The sequence below is a fragment of the Natator depressus genome, chromosome 1, assembly GCF_965152275.1.
Source record: "Natator depressus isolate rNatDep1 chromosome 1, rNatDep2.hap1, whole genome shotgun sequence".
In the NCBI taxonomy this organism is placed as follows: Eukaryota; Metazoa; Chordata; order Testudines; family Cheloniidae; genus Natator; species Natator depressus.
In genome coordinates this window covers 339,219,029-339,239,253 of record NC_134234.1, presented here as the reverse complement: position 1 = coordinate 339,239,253, position 20,225 = coordinate 339,219,029, and the positions used below count along the sequence as shown (strand labels likewise).

The window sequence follows — 20,225 nt, the reverse complement described above, 5'->3', positions numbered from 1 at the left end:
GTCCTTACAGCAAGGCTGGCTGAAGGCTTACTATCCTTTGGCACAATAGCCCCACCAGTTCTCCTCTGAGAGGGTAAGGAGCAGAAAAAGCCATAAAAAATCAAGGTACAAGAGGCTGTCTGAAAAGGTAGAACACCAGTTACAAGCCATTAATAGCAGATCTCTTGATCTGAAGATGAGTTGAGCTTCATTTGGAGTCAGGGCCATCTGTTCAACTATAAGATTAAATATTTCATATCCCAATTAGATGCTGAGATTCTTGCCTTGAACCTAGGCTCTCTTTGCAGTCAGACCAATTTGGTGTAACAGAGGCTTGTGGGGGTACCCAGCTGAGAGAGCCAATACATAAACTTAAGCAGCTGTGATGCCTACCAGCAGACCAAAACAACCCCTTAGTCCATCTGAATATGATTCAACAGATGAAACAACTTCGTGGGCTTGAATTGCTCCAGTTTGCTGCTAGTTCGTTACCAAGCTTTTCTCCAGACCTTCTCTGATCTACCAGTGCCAGGTCTGTCAGATACCGAACTCCCTGTTGTATGCTTCGTCCTTCTCAGCGTGCAGCATTCGGAATGCTATTGCATAACCCTAATTATGTTATTTCTGTAATTGCCTTTGCTGTCTGCAGCACATGGATTCGTTACAGTCTGTTCAGATGCTAAAACGATTATTAATGAGCACGATCCCAAACCAGCAATGATGAAAACAAAAAAATCCTGATTAGCTCCACGGCCTAGCCAAGCCCAGGATTCCCTGGAAGAGTTCAGTGCTAAGGGCTGCCCAGAGTTGGTCTCTTTTCCCTTGATGAGTTAATGAGTGACTGGGGGGCAGACAGTGACAGCATGCCAGGGCGCTGCTGTAATTCTGCAGCCTCATGAAACCAGTCCCATAAAACAGGGTTTATGTGCCCAGTGCACAGTGCATTGTCCTCTGCCACAGGCATAAGCCAAGGGGCCAGGTTTATTACCCTGACTGATTTTGCATGGTTTTCTTTAAAGAAATAATTAATTGTAAAGCTCTTTCTCCTAAGGGGGCGGGGAGCATGCAGAAGGGAGGAGAGTCATTTCTTTCCTTTGGCAAAGAGTGCGTGAGATGCACACTGACAGGACTGATACACTCCACCCAGCATGGATCAGAAGTGCACAGTCATACGAGCCAGCCCTGCTTTTGTTTAAGCCGTACCGGAGCTAGCTGCAATGGTGGGAAATTTCTGAGCTGTTCCACAAGGTCAGCTTTTCCTCCAGTTTTACCTGGCCTTTGCTTGAGGTCAGAAGTAAGTGGCTGGCTGCATAAGGGCCAAGTGAAAACTGAGTAAAGACTCGGTAACGACTTGGCCATTTCACCTGCCAGGATTCTCTACTACATGCATTTCTGATGGGCTTGGATACTACATCAATGGGTTCCTAAGAAACATATGTACTAAGAACTCACCTAGCTATGGTCGGACTGTGATGGGAGAAAGTGAAACTGGTGAGTTCTGTAACAGCCAGCCTAGTTTGGTTGTAGGGTACATGGTTTAAAAGCCTCTCCGATAACCGATTTCTCAGCCCATTAGGGCCCAGCTGCTGCAATATCATGGTGATGAGCATGGGTAGATAAGCCAGAGTATATGCAGGGGTGGATAGAGGAGGATCCAGCCATAAGCTGGGAGAGGGTCAATGGATCCACCAAGGTTGGACCCATGAGCATGGAAGGCATGGCCAGAGAATGCTGGAGGTAGCTATGGGGGATGGGGATAGGGAGCAGCAGGCGGAGATGGCAGGGCAGGCAGCCAGGAGGACTTGGATTGGTCAACTGGGGATGCTTTGTTCAATTGGATTCACACCCGCCATGTCTAGTTTAATCCACCAAGGACTGTGTCTCCAAGTGCCAAAAGCAGGGAAGCGTTCTGCCTCCTCTCCCCTCCAACCTGTCACACCTTCCTGTGGACGCTACTTGTTCTGCATAGCATTTGGGGGGCGGAGGGGCAGTGTTAACGGAGATGCATCGGCTGAGGAATGATCCAGTGGGTCATACAAGTTGGAGACAATAAAGTAAACGCATTACTGGTAAACGTCAATTTCACCTGACACATTGAAATTGAAGAAGAAGAATATCCATTGAGAACAACTGGCAAGCGCAACCTCCCCCACACCACCAGCCTTAGCTGTGCCAGGCCGACAGCCCACCCCCCAACCCCCGCCACCACCTCCCAGCGTGTGGGTGTCTTGGGCCCTGCTGTCAGCATTGCCCTAACTCCTCCCTGAATTTCCCACATCTGTGAAAATTAAAATAGAATCATAGAATCATAGAAAATTAGGGTTGGAAGAGACCTCAGGAGGTCAGCTAGTCCAACCCCCTGCTCAAAGCAGGACCAACGCCAACTAAATCATCCCAGCCAGGGCTTTCTCAAGCTGGGCCTTAAAAACCTCTAAGGGTGGAGATTCCACCATCTCCCTAGGTAACCTATTCCAGTGCTTCACCACCCTCCTAGTGAAATAGTTTTTCCTAATATCCAACCTAGACCTCCCCCACTGCAACTTGAGACCATTGCTCCTTGTTCTGTCATCTGCCACCACTGAGAACAGCCGAGCTCCATCCTCTTTGAAACCTCCTTTCAGGTAGTTGACGGCTGCTATCAAATCCCCCCACAGTCTTCTCTTCTGCAGACTAAACAATCCAAGTTCCCTCAGCCTCTCCTCATAAGTCATGTGCCCCAGCCCCCTGATCATTTTCATCGCTCTCTGCTGGAGTCTCTCCAATTTGTCCACATCCTTTCTGTAGTGGGGGTCCCAAAAACTGGATGCAATACTCCGGGTGTGGACTCACCTGTGCCAAATAGAGAGGAATAATCACTTCCCTCGATCTGCTGGCAATGCTCCTACTAATGCAGCCCAATATGCCTTTAGCCTTCTTGTCAACAAGGGCACACTGTTGACTCAAACCCAGCTTCTCATCCACTGTAATCCCCAAGTTCTTTTCTGCAGAACTGCCACTTAGCCGGTCGGTCCCCAGCCTGTAGCAGTGCATGGGATTCTTCTGTCTGAAGTGCAGGACTCTGCATTTCTCCTTGTTGAACCTCATCAGATTTCTTTTGGCCTAATCCTCCAATTTGTCTAGGTCTCTCTGGACCCTATCCCTACCGTCCAGTGTATCTACCTCTCCCCCCAGCTTAGTGTCATCCAAGAACTTGCTGAGAATCATAGAATCATAGAATATCAGGCTTGGAAGGGACCTCAGGAGGTCATCTAGTCCAACCCCCTACTCAAAGCAGGCCAATCCCCAACTAAATCATCCCAGCCAGGGCTTTGTCAAGCCTGACCTTAAAATATCTAAGGAAGGAGATTCCACCACCTCCCTAGGTAACGCATTCCATTGTTTCACCACCCTCCTAGTGAAAAAGTTTTTCCTAATATCCAACCTAAACCTCCCCCACTGCAACTTGAGACCATTACTCCTTGTTCTGTCATCAGCTACCACTGAGAACAGTCTAGATCCATCCTCTTTGGAACCACCTTTCAGGTAGTTGAAAGCAGCTATCAAATCCCCCCTCTGTCTTCTCTTCCGCAGACTAAACAATCCCAGTTCCCTCAGCCTCTCCTCATAAGTCATGTGTTCCAGTCTCCTAATCATTTTTGTTGCTCTCCGCTGGACTCTCTCCAATTTTTCCACGTCCTTCTTGTAGTGCGGGGCCCAAAACTGGACACAGTACTCCAGATGAGGCCTCACCAATGTCGAATAGAGGGGAACGATCACGTCCCTCGATCTGCTGGCAATGCCCCTACGTATACATCCCCAAATGCCATTGGCCTTCTTGGCAACAAGGGCACACTGTTGACTCATATCCAGCTTCTTGTCCACTGTAACCCCTAGGTCCTTTTCTGCAGAACTGCTGCCAAGCCATTCGGTCCCTAGTCTGTAGCGGTGCATGGGATTCTTCCGTCCTAAGTGCAGGACTCTGCACTTGTCCTTGTTGAACCTCATCAGATTTCTTTTGGCCCAATCCTCTAATTTGTCTAGGTCCCTCTGTATCCTATCCCTACCCTCCAGCGTATCTACCTCTCCTCCCAGTTTAGTGTCATCTGCAAACTTGCTGAGAGTGCAATCCACACCATCCTCCAGATCATTTATGAAGATATTGAACAAAACCGGCCCCAGGACCGACCCTTGGGGCACTCCACTTGATACTGGCTGCCAATTAGACATGGAGCCATTGATCACTACCCGTTGAGCCCGACAATCTAGCCAACTTTCTATCCACCTTATAGTCCATTCATCCAGCCTATACTTCTTTAACTTGTTGCACTGAGGGTGCAATCCATCCCATCATCGAGATCATTAATGAAGATGTTGAACAAAACCTGCCCCAGGACCGACCCCTGGGGCACTCCGCTTGATATTGGCTGCCAACTAGATGTTGAGCCATTGATCACTGCCCAATGAGCCTGTCAGGGTTCCCTCCCCACTTTGAACTCTGGGGTACAGATGTGGGGACCCGCATGAAAGACCCCCTAAGCTTATTTCTACCAGCTTAGGTTAAAACTTCCCCAAGGCACAAATTCCTTTCTTTGTCCTTGGACAGTATTGCTGCCACCACCAAGTGATTTAGACAAACATCCAGGGAAAAGGGCCACTTGGAGTCCCTGTTTCCCCAAAATATTCCCCCAAGCCTCTTCACCCCCTTTCCTGGGGAGGCTTGAGAATAATATACTAATAAAAGTACAGACCAGACCCTTTATCTTTAGGACACTAAAATCAATCAGGTTCTTAAAAGAAGAACTTTATTATAAAGAAAAAGGTAAAAGAAGCACCTCTGTAAAATCAGGATGGAAGGTAATTTTACAGGGTAATAAAAAGATTTAAAACACAAAGGATTCCCCTCTAGGCTCAACTTCAAAGTTCCAAAAACAGGAATAAATCTCCCTCTCAGCATACAGAAAATTCGCAAGCTAAAACAAAAGATAATCTAACCCATATCCTTGCTTTACTTTACTTGTAATATTTAATTTTTGTAATCTTAGATGCTTATTTCAGGTAGGGTTTTAGGAGATGTTTTTTTCCTGCCTGGTCCCTGTCTCTGTCCAGAGCGAGTACAACAAAGAGAGCACAAATAAAACCTCCCCCCAGATTTGAAATTATCTTCTTTTCTTATTGATCCTTTTGGTCAGGTGCCAACCAGGTTATTTGAGCTTCTTAACCCCTTACAGGTAAAGGAGGGATTTTATGCTACCCTTAGCTGTATGGTTATGACAGAGCCTGACGATCTAGCCAGCTTTCTATCCACCTTATAGTCCATTCATCCAGCCCATATTTTTTTAACTTGCTGGCAAGGATACTGTGGGAGACCGCATCAAAAGCTTTGCTAAAGTCAAGGTATATCATGTCCACCACTTTTCCCATATCCACAGAGCCAGTTATCTCGTCATAGAAGGCAGTCAGGTTGGTCAGGCATGACTTGCCCTTGGTGAATCCATGTTGTTTGTTCCTGATCACCTTCCTCTCCTCCAAGTGCTTCAAAATGGATTCATTGAGGACCTGCTCCATGATTTCTCTGGGGACTGAAGTGAGGCTGACCAGTCTGTAGTTCCCCAGATTCTCCTTCCCTTTTTTAAAGATGGGCACTGTATTTGCCTTTTTCCAATTGTTTGGGACCTCCCCCGATCGCCATGAGTTTTCAAAGATAATGGCCAGTGGTTCTGCAATCACCTCAGCTAACTCCCTCAGCACCCTCGGATGCATTGCATCCGGCCCCAGGGACTTGTGCATGTCCAGCTTTTCTAAATAGTCCTTAACCTGTTCTTTCACCACTGAGGGCTGCTCACCTCCTCTCCATACGGTGCTGTCCAATGCAGCAGTATGGGAGTTGACCTTGTCTGTGAAGACCGAGGCAAAAAGAGCATTCAGTATGTCAGCTTTTTCCACATCATCTGTCACTAGGTTGCCTCCCCCATTCAGTAAGGGTCCCACACTTTCTCTGACTACTTTCTTGTTGCTAACATAGCTGTAGAAAGCCTTCTTGTTACCCTTCGCATCCCTTGCTAGCTGCAACTCCAGTTGTGCTTTGGCCTTCCTGATTACAGCCCTGGTTCCTCGAGCAATATTCTTATACTCCTCCCTAGTCATCTGTCCAAGTTTCCACTTCTTGTAAGTTTCCTTTTTGTGTTTAAGCTCCCTGAAGATTTCTCTGTTAAACCAAGCTGGTTGCCTGCCATATTTGCTATTCTTTCTGCACATCGGGATGGTTTGTTCCTGCGCCCTCAATAAGGCTTCTTTAAAATACAGCCAGCTCACCTCAACTCCTTTCCCCCTCATATTAGCCTCCCAGGGGATCCTGCCCATCAGTTCCCTGAGGGAGTCAAAGTCTGCTTTTCTGAAGTCCAGGATCTGTATTCTGCTGCTCTCCTTTCTTCCTTGTGTCAGGATCCTGAACTCGACCATAGTTACAAATAGAAAAAAACCGCACAGAAATAAAAATCAATATTAATCGTCCCAATTACAAACAAGGAACCCATCCAATTCTGCCAAGCCGAGCCCTGTCTGAGCTTCAGATGCAGACAGCTCCCTCCCCAGGGGCAGTAGCACTGAGCAGGGATCTCTGCACAGCCGTGTTGCTGGATGCAGGCGAAGTGGGCAAGGTAATTTATTTCTGATTAATCCCAGAGAATGACAGGATTTGGGAAGGGCCCAGGCAACTCCCCATGAGCTGAACACGTTCCGTTGTGCAGCACAGTCACCCCCACCTACATGGGTCGCTAACCACCAGAGAGAAGAAGGAAAGCCACACAAAACGGGCTGCACTGGAGCTGTAGGAGGTGCCGTCTTCCCCCTCCCAATCTCCCCTCACTGCTGTCCCTGCCTTTCTGCAGGGATGACTGATCTGGAGTAACAAAGGAGACTCAAGCTGCAGAGCTCCCAATCCTAGCAGGCTGCTGGAGCTGGCTCGCTGTAAATTGAACTGTCATGCCATCCGAGGCACTTGAGCTTGGTATCTGGAGTGCCACTCAAGTGCCACCTCGGTTGGGCTGTCACCCAGCTATACCGAGCACCTGGGTTATGATATGGACGAGAGAGAGAAGTGAAGGGGAAGGCAGCAGCACAAGTACTGGAGCAGGTACACGTCCTTGTAACACTAAACAGTGGTAGGCTTTCAAGCACTTCACCAGCATGGCAGAGAGAAGGCGACTCTGTATACAGTGCAGGAGGAAGACGTCTGGCTGAAGGTGATTCACATGGTGAGATAGGCAGCCTAGCATTCTCCCTGCAGGAAGCTCCTTTCCACTAGCTCCCTCCTGAAAAACTAGGACATCACTACAAGCCCCAGGCAGGGAAGATATGATTGCTCTCTATAAATATATCAGAGGGATAAATACCAGGGAGGGAGAGGAATTATTTAAGCTCAGTACCAATGTGGACACAAGAACAAATGGATATAAACTGGCCATCAGGAAGTTTAGACTTGAAATTAGACAAAAGTTTCTAACCATCAGAGGAGTGAAGTTCTGGAACAGTCTTCAAGGGGAGCAGTGGAGGCAAAAGACATATCTGGCTTCAAGACTAAGCTTGATAAGTTTATGGAGGGGATGGTATGATGGGATAGCCTAATTCTGGCAATTAATTGATCTTTGACTATTAGTGGTAAATATGCCCAATGGCCTGTGATGGGATGTTAGATGGGGTGGGATCTGAGTTACTACAGAGAATTCTTTCCTGGGTGTCTGGCTGATGAGTCTCGCCCACATGCTCACAGTTCAGCTGATCATCATATCTGGGGTCGGGAAGGAATTTTCCTCCAGGGCAGATTGGAAGAGGCCCTGGGACGTTTTCGCCTTCCTCTGCAGCGTGGGGCACGGGTCACTTGCTGGAGGATTATCTGCACCTTGAAGTCTTTAAACCATGATTTGAAGACTTCAATAGCTCAGACATAGGTGAGAAGTTTATTACAGTAGTGGGTGGGTAAGATTTGGTGGCCTGCATTGTGCAGGTCAGACTAGATGATCATAATGGTCCCTTCTGACCTTAATATCTATGACTCTATGAATCTATGAAGCAGGGGCTGAAGATTGATGTGATTAGAGCTGGCCAGGAAACTGTTTTCTTGTCCTTTAAATATTCTTGAGAGTCGAACATTTTTCCCCATCTTGAACTGGGACCAAACTTCAAAATCTTGAAAATGTTCACACACTGAAACACCGGAAAAAAGATTTGTTTGGGTCAATTGAAATGTCTCGTTTTGAGAATTTCAAAACATTTGTTTTGATTTCAACCTTTTCTAACTCTTTTTCAGTCTAATTATCTGACATTTCTAAACAAAAAGTTTTAAATCCAAAAACTGGAATTTTTCATTTAGAAAGTGTCAACATGACGCATTTTGACAATTTTGAAATGGGTTTTTTTTTTTCAAAAAATTTTCAAGAGCACGAGGCTCTTCAGCAAGGTATTTCGTCTCAGCAATATATTTCTCCTCTTCACGGGTATTTCTCACAGGAGCCTTTCACCTTACTTAAAGTGTGGACAGACAAGTGCTTCGTCAACAAATTCCCGACCAGCTCCAGTTGCGTTTGTCTGGCTGCGCAGTGGCCTGTTGCTGGTTCTCAGTCCGGTTTGTAGTTGGTCCAGTGTCCACCTCTCAAAATGCACCACCACCAATTTAGAGAACAGGCCCCCCTCTTGGCAGTCTCAGTGGGGAAGCCAAGGAATGGGCCTTAGAGCCTGAACTTTAGCCCCCTCCAGGTTAGGTATGAGGCACGATGACAGGGAACAGGGTGGGGTTAGCTTGCACCTGGCCCGCCTCAGGAGAGCCCATTCTGCACACACACAGGGCATCAGTCTCTAGGACTCTCAACCCGGCACCTGGGAGAGGGTTACAATTCACTGGAAAAATGGTAGGGGGACAAAGTGCAGGGCTGTGTGAGGTCCTGCAGAGGCTGCTCATGGCCAGTCGCCATCTTGAATCCACTCAATGTGAGGTGCCAATGGTGAGCAGCTTTGTGGAGAACGACTCTTCTAAGATTGCCTGTTGACGGGGAGAGAAACTGTCTGTGGAGGGACAGCCCCCCTGGAGCAGAGACTGCCTATGGGAGACACCGCCTCCACCTTGGGAGCCTCACCTGTGGGCAGCATTATTACTGCCCTGTGCCTGGGAGAAGAGAGGGGTCCGTCTATGCCAACAGCCTTTTAGTGGCATTTGGAGAGGGGTCGCGGCCTACAGGAGGAGCAATTGACACTCATGGCTCACTGGGGGCATTGCCTAGGGCCATGTTAAAATACCATGAGGCCAGGCTAGGAGAGCCCCTCACATGGAGGTGCTGAGGGCCAGGGGAGTCCTGGGTTCTCATTCTGTGACCACAGTTGCAACCCCTGCACTGAGGGGGCGTGCAGGAAGTGCCCCGTCAGTGCATCCCAGTCAAGCCATGACCCAGTTCTCCTGCCACACGGGCCTGCAGAGCAGCACAGCCTGTTCAGTACGCTGTCCCTTGGCCTGCACCTCGCTGAGGCACCCCTCCCCAATGGACGCTGGGGCTCCACACTGCCTCCTATTGAGCCAAGCAGCGAAATACCACAATCTGACCATTAGCATTTGTACAGCACTTTCCATCTTCAAGGCCCTGCTGCGAATTCTCACAACTCCCCAGTGAGGTGGATACAGCATTGCTATCCCCATTTTACTGAAGGGCAAACTGAGGCCAGGTTATTTGCCCAAAGTTAGATAGCATGAGAGCTGGGATCAGAAACCAGGAATCCCTGCCTCAAAGCCCTGCCCCTCAGAAACGAAGCTTCACGCTCAAAGGCTGGGACTTGTTCCACTCTGGAATAGCTGCCGCTAGCCAGTGTGGGGTGTTTCCCAGCTCCCACAAGTAAGGGATCCACGCTACTGTTAGAGCAATGGTAAATGTGGGGGAGAGCCTGGGCTGAGTGAGCAGTTTGGGCTTGCCAGGGGACATTTCTCCTCCCAGCCTACCGTTCTGATGACACTATTAACTGGAGGGCAAGGTAGGGTTCAGACTACTTCTCAAGCCAGGCTCGTTTACACAGTGTGCTGCGGCTTCTCACCAAAGGCCTTATTGATTTTGAATGTGATGTAACACTGGTGCTCTCTCATTTCACCCAGTGGGAGGGCGCCCATGGAATATTTATAAAGAGCAGGGCTTCTCTCCACTGGCAACTCTTCAGTTCCATAAATCAAGGCATTCACATTGCACTGTGGGCTCCGATCCCCCACCTATCTTCCCCACGAGCTGCGCTGGCTGCACTTAGCCACAGAGTCCTCCATGTGCTAAAATATGTGTTCATTTCTCAGCCAGCTGGGCACTTTTAACGGGAAGCTTTAATGCAGAGGAACCTGGGATTATGCTCCGACAGAACCATTACGGAGGTTACCCAGCCCCCAAAGCCCCCCTCTTGAGAGCAACACAGGAGCATTAAGCAGGAGCAGCAGGGACCATGTATCATCAAATCGTAGGACTGGAAGGGATGTTGGATGGACTGGATGTCATCTAGTCCAGTCCCCTGGACTCAAGGCAGGTCTAAGTATTATCTAGATCATCCCTGACAGGTATTTGTCCAACCTGCTCTTAAAAACCTTCAGTGACGGAGATTCCACAACCTCCCTAGGCAAATTATTCCAGTGCTTAACCACTCTGACAGGAAGTTTTTCCTAATGTCCAACCTACACCGCCCTTGCTGCAATTTAAGCCCATCGTTTCTTGTCCTAGCCTCAGAGGTTAAAGAGAACAATTTTTCTCCCTCCTCTTTGTAACAAACTTCTATGTATTTGAAAACTGTTATCATGTCCCCCCTCAGTCTTCTCTTCTCCAGGCTAAACAAACCCATTGTTTTCAATCTTCTCTCACAGGTCATGTTTTCTGGGATCATTTTTGTTGCTCTTGTTTCCTTGAATCATTTTTGTTGATCTTCTCTGGATTTCCTCCAATTTGTCCACATCTTTCCTGAAATGTGGCGCCCAGAACTGGATACAATACTCCAGTTGAGGCCTAATCAGCACAGAGTAGAGCAGAAGAATTACTTCTCGTGTCTTGCTTACAACACTCCTGCTAATACCTCCCCGAATGATATTTTCTTTGTTTGCAACAGCATTGCACTGTTGACTCATATTTAGCTTGTGATCAGCTAGGACCCCCAGATCTCCTTTTGCAGTAGTCCTTTCTAGGCAGTCATTTCCCATTTTGTATGTGTGCAACTGATTGTTCCTTCCTAAATGAAGTACTTTGCATTTGTCCTTATTGAATTTCATCCTATTTACTTCAGACCATTTCTCCAGTTTGTGCAGATCGTTTTGAATTTTAATCCTATCCTCCAAAGCACTTGCACCCCTCCCGGCTTGGTATTGTCCACCAACTTTATAAGTGTACTTTCTATGCCATTATCTAATCTCATTGATGAAGATACTGAACAGAACCGGACCCAGAACTGATCCCTGCGGGACCCCACTCGTTATGCCCTTCCAGCATAACTGTGAACCACTGATAACTACTCTCTGGGAATGGTTTTCCAACCAGTTATGCACCCAGCTTATAGTAGCTCCATCTGGGTTGTATTTCCATAGTTTGTTTATGAGAAGGGTCATGCGAGACAGTATCAAAAGCCTTACTAAAGTCAAGATATACCACATCTACTGCATCCCCCCCATCCACAAGGCTTGTTACCCTGTCAAAGAAAGTTTTCAGGTTGGTTTGACACACTTTGTTCTTGACAGATCCATGCTGACTGTTACTTATCACCTGATTATCTTCTAGGTGTTTGCAAACTGATTTCTTAGTTATTTGCTCCATTATCTTTCCGGGTACTGAAGTTAAGCTGACTGGGCAACTGTAAATGTGGGGAGAGCCTGGGCTGAGTGCGCGGTTTGTGCTTGCCAGGCGACATTTCCCCTCAGCTGCTCTTGGTGAGCCCACTGACCATTGCCATGGGCAGCAGGCATCTGATTCACTGAGCTCTTCTGTTTCTTCTGGAGTTGGTTCTGCAGAGCTGGTTCCTGAGGAGGTTGCAGGATGCTCTGCCTGAACCCAGACTCTTCCCCTTTGTGTTATCAGGCTCTGGAGCCAGTTATCAGAGTGGCCGGGCAGGCTGCAAAGGCTTGTCAGGCAAGTACCACGCCAAGCTCAGTTTCCACTTGAGGTAGTGCAGTCCAGTGGGTGAGGCACAAGACTGTCAGTCAGGAGACCTGGAGGTTCTGGACTGGCTCTCAGTCCAGTATCCAGTGGACAGGTGCCTATTACAGAAACCAGCACCATGGTTGCCGTTGATTTGGTGCTCTCGTTGGCAGCCTCAGCAAAAAAGACCAAGGGTCTTGGAGACTGCGCTGTCCTCTCCCCGGCCTCCAGGAGTCTTGAGCTGGAAGCTGTAGACTATGCACGGAGCTGAGCGTCAGGACACCTGGCTTCTAGTCCTTGCTCTGTTGTGCGCTCGGAGTTGTCCCATCCCCTCTCTGTGAAGTGGGGATAGTAACTCAGAGCCACACAGTGCTATAAGCAGTATATGTGAGCAGGCAGACACAGTGATCCATCACCCTCGCCGCCTGGAGGTGCCAGTGGGGGAGGGGGGGGGGGTACTACAACATGCCTGACTTTCCCATGGCACCTAATGGCCATGCCCTGCCCCGAGAGCAGCAGGGCCCCGGTTCGTGGGCGACGACTTCACTGTCTGCAGTACTCCCTTGCCTGCCTCGTGGAGGGATTCTCACACAGCACATCAGTGTCCAATTTCCCTGCCGGAAGGCGGCCTGTGGCTCAGCAGGTGGCTCGGAGCTGTTTACAGGACACCTGTCAGCTATTTTGGCTCCTTGTCCTTTCTGCCTCCTAATTATAAAATTGTGGATCCCATTGGCGACAGGGGTTTTTTATGCACAAAATGTCAAATTGCAAAAATTAAAAATGTAAATGATGGTGTCTAATTAACCAGATGACAGCAGAGCACAGCTGCGAGTGACAGTGACTGATTGCCTTCTGCAAACTTTGTCCTCCAAGACCTGCTGTACCCAGGGGAGGAAGGACATCGAAAATAGCAACTTCATTCCAGAGACAAGGCCTGGTGTGCAAAGCCCTGTGCAGCAGCAGTAGCCATAGCCCCTTAGCTCCAGATCCTGGCGGGGAAATCCCAGCCCCATAGAAGTCGATGGGAGTTTTGCCACTGGGGTTGGGATTTCAGCCCCTGAGCAGGTTGGGTGCACAGGGAACTCACTGCTGCACTGGGCCAGCACATGTGTTTATAAGACAGATCTGGGGGGAAGTAAGGGGAGATGCTGGTGGATTTTTGGTGGGGAGGGGCGCATGGGTGCAGCGGGGTTGTGGGCGGGACATGCTGGGAAGGTTGGAGCGTGTATGGGAGTGTGGACGTGGGTGTGGATGCATATGGGGGTGTGAATGGAGTTGGTATAGGTTGTGTGTACTGTGGGTTGTCTGTGTTGAGATATTGGGATGAGAGGAGATGCATGCAGGGATGCACGTGGGGGTACAGGCTGGGGGGGACATCTGGGGGCATGCATATGTGCAGTTGGCAATGTGGGTGTGGCATGGGGTTGCCAACAGTCCTGTATTACAAGGGACGTCCCGTATTGAACTAGAAAATTGCCTGTCCCGTACTAAATCAGTATCAGGTACCTTTTATCCTGGCATGTGGGGGTGGTTTGTATGCAGTTGCTCGGGCTCTCTGCTCATCATGAGAGCACCAGATCCCCTGCTCCTAGCAAGAGGGTTCTCCTGATTCCCTTGGCCGGCAGTCTGGTTCCATAGTCCCCACGCAGCACTAACAACTGGCCTGATCCCACGTTGCGCGTGACAGGGGTTTTGATTCAGCAGAACTGGGCCAGAGCTGCAGAACTGAGCTCCAGAGCTGAACTCACCCAAAGTCGGGGGCTGTTTGAAGCCTGGGTTTTGGGTTGGACCCAGCTCTGCTCTTCTGCCTTGCACAGCTCTCCTTGAACCAGCACTGCCACTGCTCACCCGCCTGAAGGGCGGCAGCTTTGGCCAGTGCACGGGACTCCTGGTGCCGAGCAGGACAGTGAGGGCAGGACACAGCGTTCCTTAGACAGGGCCAAAGAAGAAAGCCACAGCTGAGCTGCAGCCTGGCCATGTTGGCAGTGTCCGTTCTCAGGACTAGCCCTATATATGTTGTGCTGTCACCCAACAGGACTGTTCCAGCTCACTGGGGGGAAGCAGGCAATCCCCGGAACCATCAATAATTGTCTAAGGCCCCATGTGGTGTCCTCCTACCATCTCCAAAGCCCTGGGGCTGATTAGAGCACACGGTGGGTGCTGCCATAAATAACAACCCCTGATGCGTGGGTGCCAGTCGAGCATGCATAAATCTGTGTGGATGAAGATCTGCCCTTGGAACACAACATCATGGAGGGAGGAGGGGCGGGGGGAGATAGAGGGTGCTTAGTCTTTTGTGGACATGGGGGAAGATTTACCTTGGATTCTTAGGGGAGGTGATCCCACGCTGGGGAGAGTGGTTCAGTGGTTAAAGCACAGGATTGGGAGCCTGGAGGTCTGGGTTCTTTTCCAAGCTCTGCCTTTGACTCACTAGGGGCACTTAGGGGCACTTTTCCTCTCTGTGCCTCAGATTGCCCATCTGCAGCATGAGGCGAATGATCCTCCAAGGGCTGTTGTGTTTTCACACCCAGGAAGTGCCCCAGCTCCCATGCTGCAAATACGCACATAGCTTTTCCATACCACCTGCCTGTTGTTAACTGGCAGCCCTGGCCAGCCCAGACCCACGCCTGTTCCCCAAGCAAACGTGTGGCTCTCTCCATTCCCCCCTCAGGTACTACTCGGACATCGGCAAAATGCCGGCGATCAGCGACCAGGACATGAACGCCTACCTGGCGGAGCAGTCTCGCATGCACATGAACGAGTTTAACACCATGAGCGCACTCTCCGAGATCTATTCCTACGTGGGCAAGTACAGTGAGGAGGTGAGCGAGAGGGGAAGTGGGGTGTGCTGCCAGATTGCCTGAGGGCACGGGCTGGCCAGCCCAGAAACCCCATCGGCCACCAGTGCGCATCCGGTTTATTTTCAGCAGAGGGCTTGTGCGGGTAAGGGATGGAGAGCAGCAACTGGGCCCAGGCGTCCCACCTGCCCTGCTGTCCTCCCTTGTTATTTCACTCTCAGCCTGGCCTCGCTGTGGAGTGACTCCAGGGATTAATTGGGCCCTTCAGGGTCTACTTCCCAGTGTTTGCTTCCTGTTCTATATCCCATAGAGCACCCCAAGCCCCGTCTAGTCTGCATCGCATGCGACTGAATGTCCATCGGCACCAGCACCACTCTGGAGACCCTGGGTGCAGAGACAAAAGGAAGCTGATTTCAGCTCAGATAAACTCAGGCTGCCCAGCTGAGCATGGTGCAAAGCGGGAATGAAGAGAGTTTTGCCTGGGAAGGGGGGGTTAGTTACAGCCGGGCTGTGTCTCATGAGCTACTCTAGGCAAGCAGGAAATTCTGCAATCTAATTAAAAAGAGCTGATTTAACCACTGGTGCGGATGGCCAACATCTGCCAGCACTAAGGCGAGGGATTAGCAGGGAAAAAAATTCTCTCAGGCCGCTAGAGAAACAGAAGCCATTCCCCAGTCAGATCCAGACAGAGATGAGCAGGGGAGAGGGCTCTCACTTCTCTCAGTGTTTGTGAGCCGAGCCCTGCGCAGATAGAAATTTATATCCACGTATATCTGCATCCTCGGCTATAAATTTGTATCCATGCAGGGCTCTATTTGTGAGTGGACCTGGTGTTTGACAGGGGCTAACTGCACTGGCTAGAGCCAGCAGGCCCTCTGCAAACTATTCCCCCCACCCTATGCATCACAACACTGCCATTGGAATGCAGTGCCCCCAGACTGCTTGACTCGGCCACTTCTAGCCAAACCTGCAGCCCACATCCCCTGCTCTTTGGTCATTAGGTTTCCTAACAGCTCGGCCAGCGCACTGACGCCGTTTCAGTGCCAAGCCCTCGAACAGCTCTGCCGATGCACCGTACTGGGCAGCATTCCCTGCAAAGTCAGTCCGAGGGACATCTCTGCAGCATCCCTTGTGACTTCAGCCCTGAGTCCCCAATGCATCTCCATCCTGACCTTCAGTAATAGCTGCTATGCCAGCGTCTGGCACCACCTCCCTCTGCCAGGGCTTCTTAGCCCTAGCCTGCAGCTCCCCTGCTGTTCCAGTCCAGGGCTCTCACCCGGCTCTGCTCCAAGTCCTGCCAGCTTCTCTTGAGCAGAGAGAGGCCAGGTGTGCTTTGCGGGGCAGTGCTGTCATGATGTGTGCCACTGAGGACTGGGACTTTAAATGGCTAACAGCATTTTCACTTGGGATCTACAGCCCAACCCTTAGGCCCTTACTCAGTGGAGTAACTCTACTGGAACTACTCATTGGCGAACGGCTGCAGGATCAAGCCCCTACTTGGTATCAGAACCTGAGTATCCAGATGCGAAGGGTTAATGAGATAACCCTTTGCAGCAACACCAGGACAAGGACGGTGTTTAGTACTCGAAAAGCACTCATGTCAAAAATCCAGCATTGTTCTGTTAAAGGCCCTGTAGTCTCCTACAGTCCCAGGTCTGCCTTCTCTTGACTGGGCGCCTCTTGCCGCATAGGGTGAGTGCAACATAGCTAAGATTCTGCCCTGTGCAGAGGGGCTGGCACATGGCCTATGAGCCACTGAACTCCGTGGCTGGTAGGGTGAATTGGACACTTCCCTCCAATCAGTGCAAAGTAAAACAAGTGTATTTAACAAAAGGATTTAGGATTAAGTGATACCAGCATAAAGGAATAAAGATAAGGAAGGGTTACAAGCAACCAAAGGTAAAAATACGCTTCTAAGACCAAAACCTGATTCAACAAATTAGCCTCTCTTCTTCCCAGAAGGGTTTCTCACCTCGTGTCTTTTCCTGCCTGTCTGGCCAGGATCCTTCACACATCTCAGAGTGCCTGGTTCCTTTTTCGTCAGGTGAAGGATAACTTAGGGATGGGCTCCCACTCTCTTTACAAACCGGGAAACCTTTGAAATGTGTTCTCAGATAACGTTCCTTTTCTCCTGCGGATTGTAGAGGTCATGTCGGCTGCTGAAGACTTCGTGCTGGTTCCTCCCCGCTGGTGTTAGTTCAGTGGCTCTGCCCCCCACTCACTAGGCTGATGGCTTTGGTTACCGTCTCTGTAAATGGACCTTCACTGTCACTTGCCTGATGAGCAGGCTGCTCAGCCAAGCAAATCCCCATCCCTTTGTCTAGGGCAGACTGGGCTTATGCCTTGTTTGCCAAACACATTTTAAGAACATAATTCTAGCCCATATTTCTAACCCTTTGTACACACCTTGTACACACACCACGCAGTGATTGGCGGCACCAGTGTGCCACCAGTTCGTATATGATCCCTCACTTGACACCTTTTTGGTACAGATTGCGACGACAGCATGAGGTGTAGAGAGTACGTCAGGCTGCAGACACAGAGCAGTGGACCACCAACGGGCCTCTGCATCACTGTGCGTAGCGGGAGAGGCGATGCCTGGAGCACTGCACATGGCCTGCCTTTGAATGAGGCGCTAAGCCAAGGCCCCATCTGTCTGACAGGCAGACATACAGAGCCTGGGACAGCTGGGGAAGAGATTAGAGGAAAACCCCATTGTCTCAGCCAGCAGGCTCTCTCAAGGGAGTAACTTGTAAGGCCCAGACAGTGAAAGCGCCCTGCTAAGTGCAGAAGGGGTGCTGCTTCGGCCTGCACAATCACTGTCCTGTCAGAAACTCCCTCCCTGCTTGGTAAAATGCCTTGTGAGGCCATGGGCTAAGCTGACCCAATCCCCCATCCCATCTACAGACAGCCTGACCCTCGTTTGTGAGGCAGGACATGGGCCTGCTTGTACTTAATGCTGCCATCTTTCCTCTCTCTCCTTTGCAGATTCTCGGAGCCCTTGATCAAGACGACCAGGCCGGGAAACAGAAACTCGCCTACAAACTTGAACAAGTCATAACCCTCATGAGCATAGACAGCTGAGAACTGGCCTGCCAGGGGAGCCCTGGGAGGGAAAAACCAACCCGTGCCTCAGTCAAGATCACCATCTTTACCAAGTGCAAGTGTAAGCAGAGTCACCTGATCAGCGCTCTCTCTCTCTTCCCCTCTTTCCCCCTCTCTCCAAACCTATAGACCAGGCCCCAGGGATTCCCGGGAAGTGATGGTGGAGGAATCTCAGCTTTGGGGGACATCGAGACATTCAGGTGGAGCTCTCTTGTTCACAGCTCCCCCTTCCTCCCTTGCCCTAGAAGTACCATATCAGCTGTATCCAGATGGGAAACTGGAAGGTGGCCTCTGCCATGCTGCTTTAACTGCCCTCCTGGGCCCATAGCCCTGGAGCGGCCGTGGAAACAAACTCAGTATTATTAGAGTCTTGCCAAGGGGAAGCTACTCCCCTTTCTTGGCCTGCCTCCAGGGATCCTAACGGGGGCAAGAATGAACCTGGATCCTCCTCCAGCAGAGCCATTCCAGCGCCTTTGGTCAACCTCAATCCCAGAGGAGGGAATTCAAGGCAGTTCTGGGAAGCCCCAGGGACCTGGTTAAAACTGGAGCAAGACCGTCGTGGCACTGGGGACTCTAACTGTCTGGGTGAACAGCAATGTGAGCCGTTCTCCAGGGATTGGGGGAAGGTGGGGCCTCACCTTGCCCCTTGCCCCATTTTTCGTACGTTTATTATTATTTTTAAAACAGATCTGTGTCCCTCCCAGTCTTTCCTGGTGTGTCCTGTCGACCGTATAACTGCAAAAAAAGGCTCTCTGCCTAGTTGGACCCCATTGGTGGTAACCGTGTCCTCCTGGTGGCTTATAGCACCCCGTTTCCAAACACGCCCTGGAGAAGACAAGCCACAAGGAGCCACACTTCATTCTGGCCTTGAAAATCATGATAGCCCAGGAAATGGATAAGTTCTACCATGGGATTTTTGTTTGTGTCTCTTTCTGAGCTGGAACAAGATGTTTTTTGTTGAACAATGTGGGGTGTTTGCTGCAAAACGTGAGGGTAGGTCCGTGGGACAATAGTCAATAACTTCCTCTCAAGCTGCTCCCAGGAGGAAGTGACCTTGCTTCCGGGGGGAAGTGACCTCACACATAGTGGGCCTTTTTCTTAAAAACAGTGCAGTTTTCTTCTTTAATATTTCAAACTAAGTGACTGTTTTTCAGCAACACCGAGCCACCCTCTTCCCCCTTGCTCTCCCGCCCTGTCCCCAGACGTTCCTCGTGTCCCACTCCCATCTCCCTCCCCAACAATTGACTCGTTTTTAAAGCGCAGCTGGTGCCTGCAAACTATCTCCCTGCTCCTTCCGCCCCCAGTGCCAGCACTCATCTGCTTCCCCTCCCTCCCGAGGTCCCGTTTGTCTCAGAATGGGCATGGATGGGAGATGATGCTTGACCAGTCCACTCCCCCAGAACAGCTGCGTCTCCGAGGTCCAAGCCATCTTGTAATGAAACACAGGAGAGACCTGGTCCTCTTCTCGTTTTGTACGATCGCAAACTGCTCACTTTGATACCATCTCAGCTCAGCGTGGCAGAGACACCGACCCCAGAGCACAAACCAGAAAACCTCGAATTTGGCACAACACTGAGCGAGGATGGAAGGAGGCGATGGGTTTGCACCCATCCCTCAAGGAAAACAAGAGTGCTTGCTAAGAACGTGCACAGGAGTGGACTGGAGCCGCCTGCAGCCAGCTGCTTCCGTCCACAGAGGATAGGCTTTGGAGGATGCAGGAGAGAGGACATTTGTTAGGTGTGATGGGGAGGTGACGGTCAGATCCGGTCTGGTTCATATATCTTGCTATGAAAGCAAAAGCACTGTGTGACAGCGTATTGCCCATGGATTGAAGGGTGGGCAGGGTGGGGGAAAAGAATTAGTTATCAAGCTGATTTTATTCATCCGCACACTTAAATACAGAGGCAGTGCTTTCAACAGTAGTAAGGAGGCTGTTGTAAGATTTATATTCAAACAGCAAAGCTTAGGGACACATTTTAGTTTTTAAATACCAGACGTGTGTGTGTGTGTGTGTGTGTGTGATTTCTTTTCGTTGTGCTTGCTTTCTTTTACGTTGGTCAACTGATTGACTTGTCACGCACCTTATAGACATTTCAACACTTGCTAGAGGACTGAGTGCTGGGGACGTTTTGGTTTGGGTTGGCAACGTCATGGTTTTAATAATTTGGTTAGGTTGCAGTGTGTCCCTGATTAGATGGTTATGGCAGTGGAGTGGAAAGAGCCATGGGTGGTA

At 50.0% G+C, this 20,225-nt stretch overlaps 1 protein-coding gene across 1 annotated transcript in view; it reads left to right on the top strand.

Annotated features, from left to right (window-relative positions):
* The window catches only part of PLXNA4 (plexin A4), a 612,910-nt gene extending 593,097 nt beyond the window's left edge, over positions 1–19,813 (top strand). Inside the window, exons 31-32 of the mRNA XM_074942701.1 lie at positions 14,761–14,911; positions 17,876–19,813. Of these exons, the coding sequence (XP_074798802.1) occupies positions 14,761–14,911; positions 17,876–17,971 (247 nt within the window). The 3' untranslated portion in view covers positions 17,972–19,813. The remainder of the gene's footprint in view (positions 1–14,760; positions 14,912–17,875) is intronic.
* The last annotated feature ends 412 nt before the right edge of the window (positions 19,814–20,225 follow it).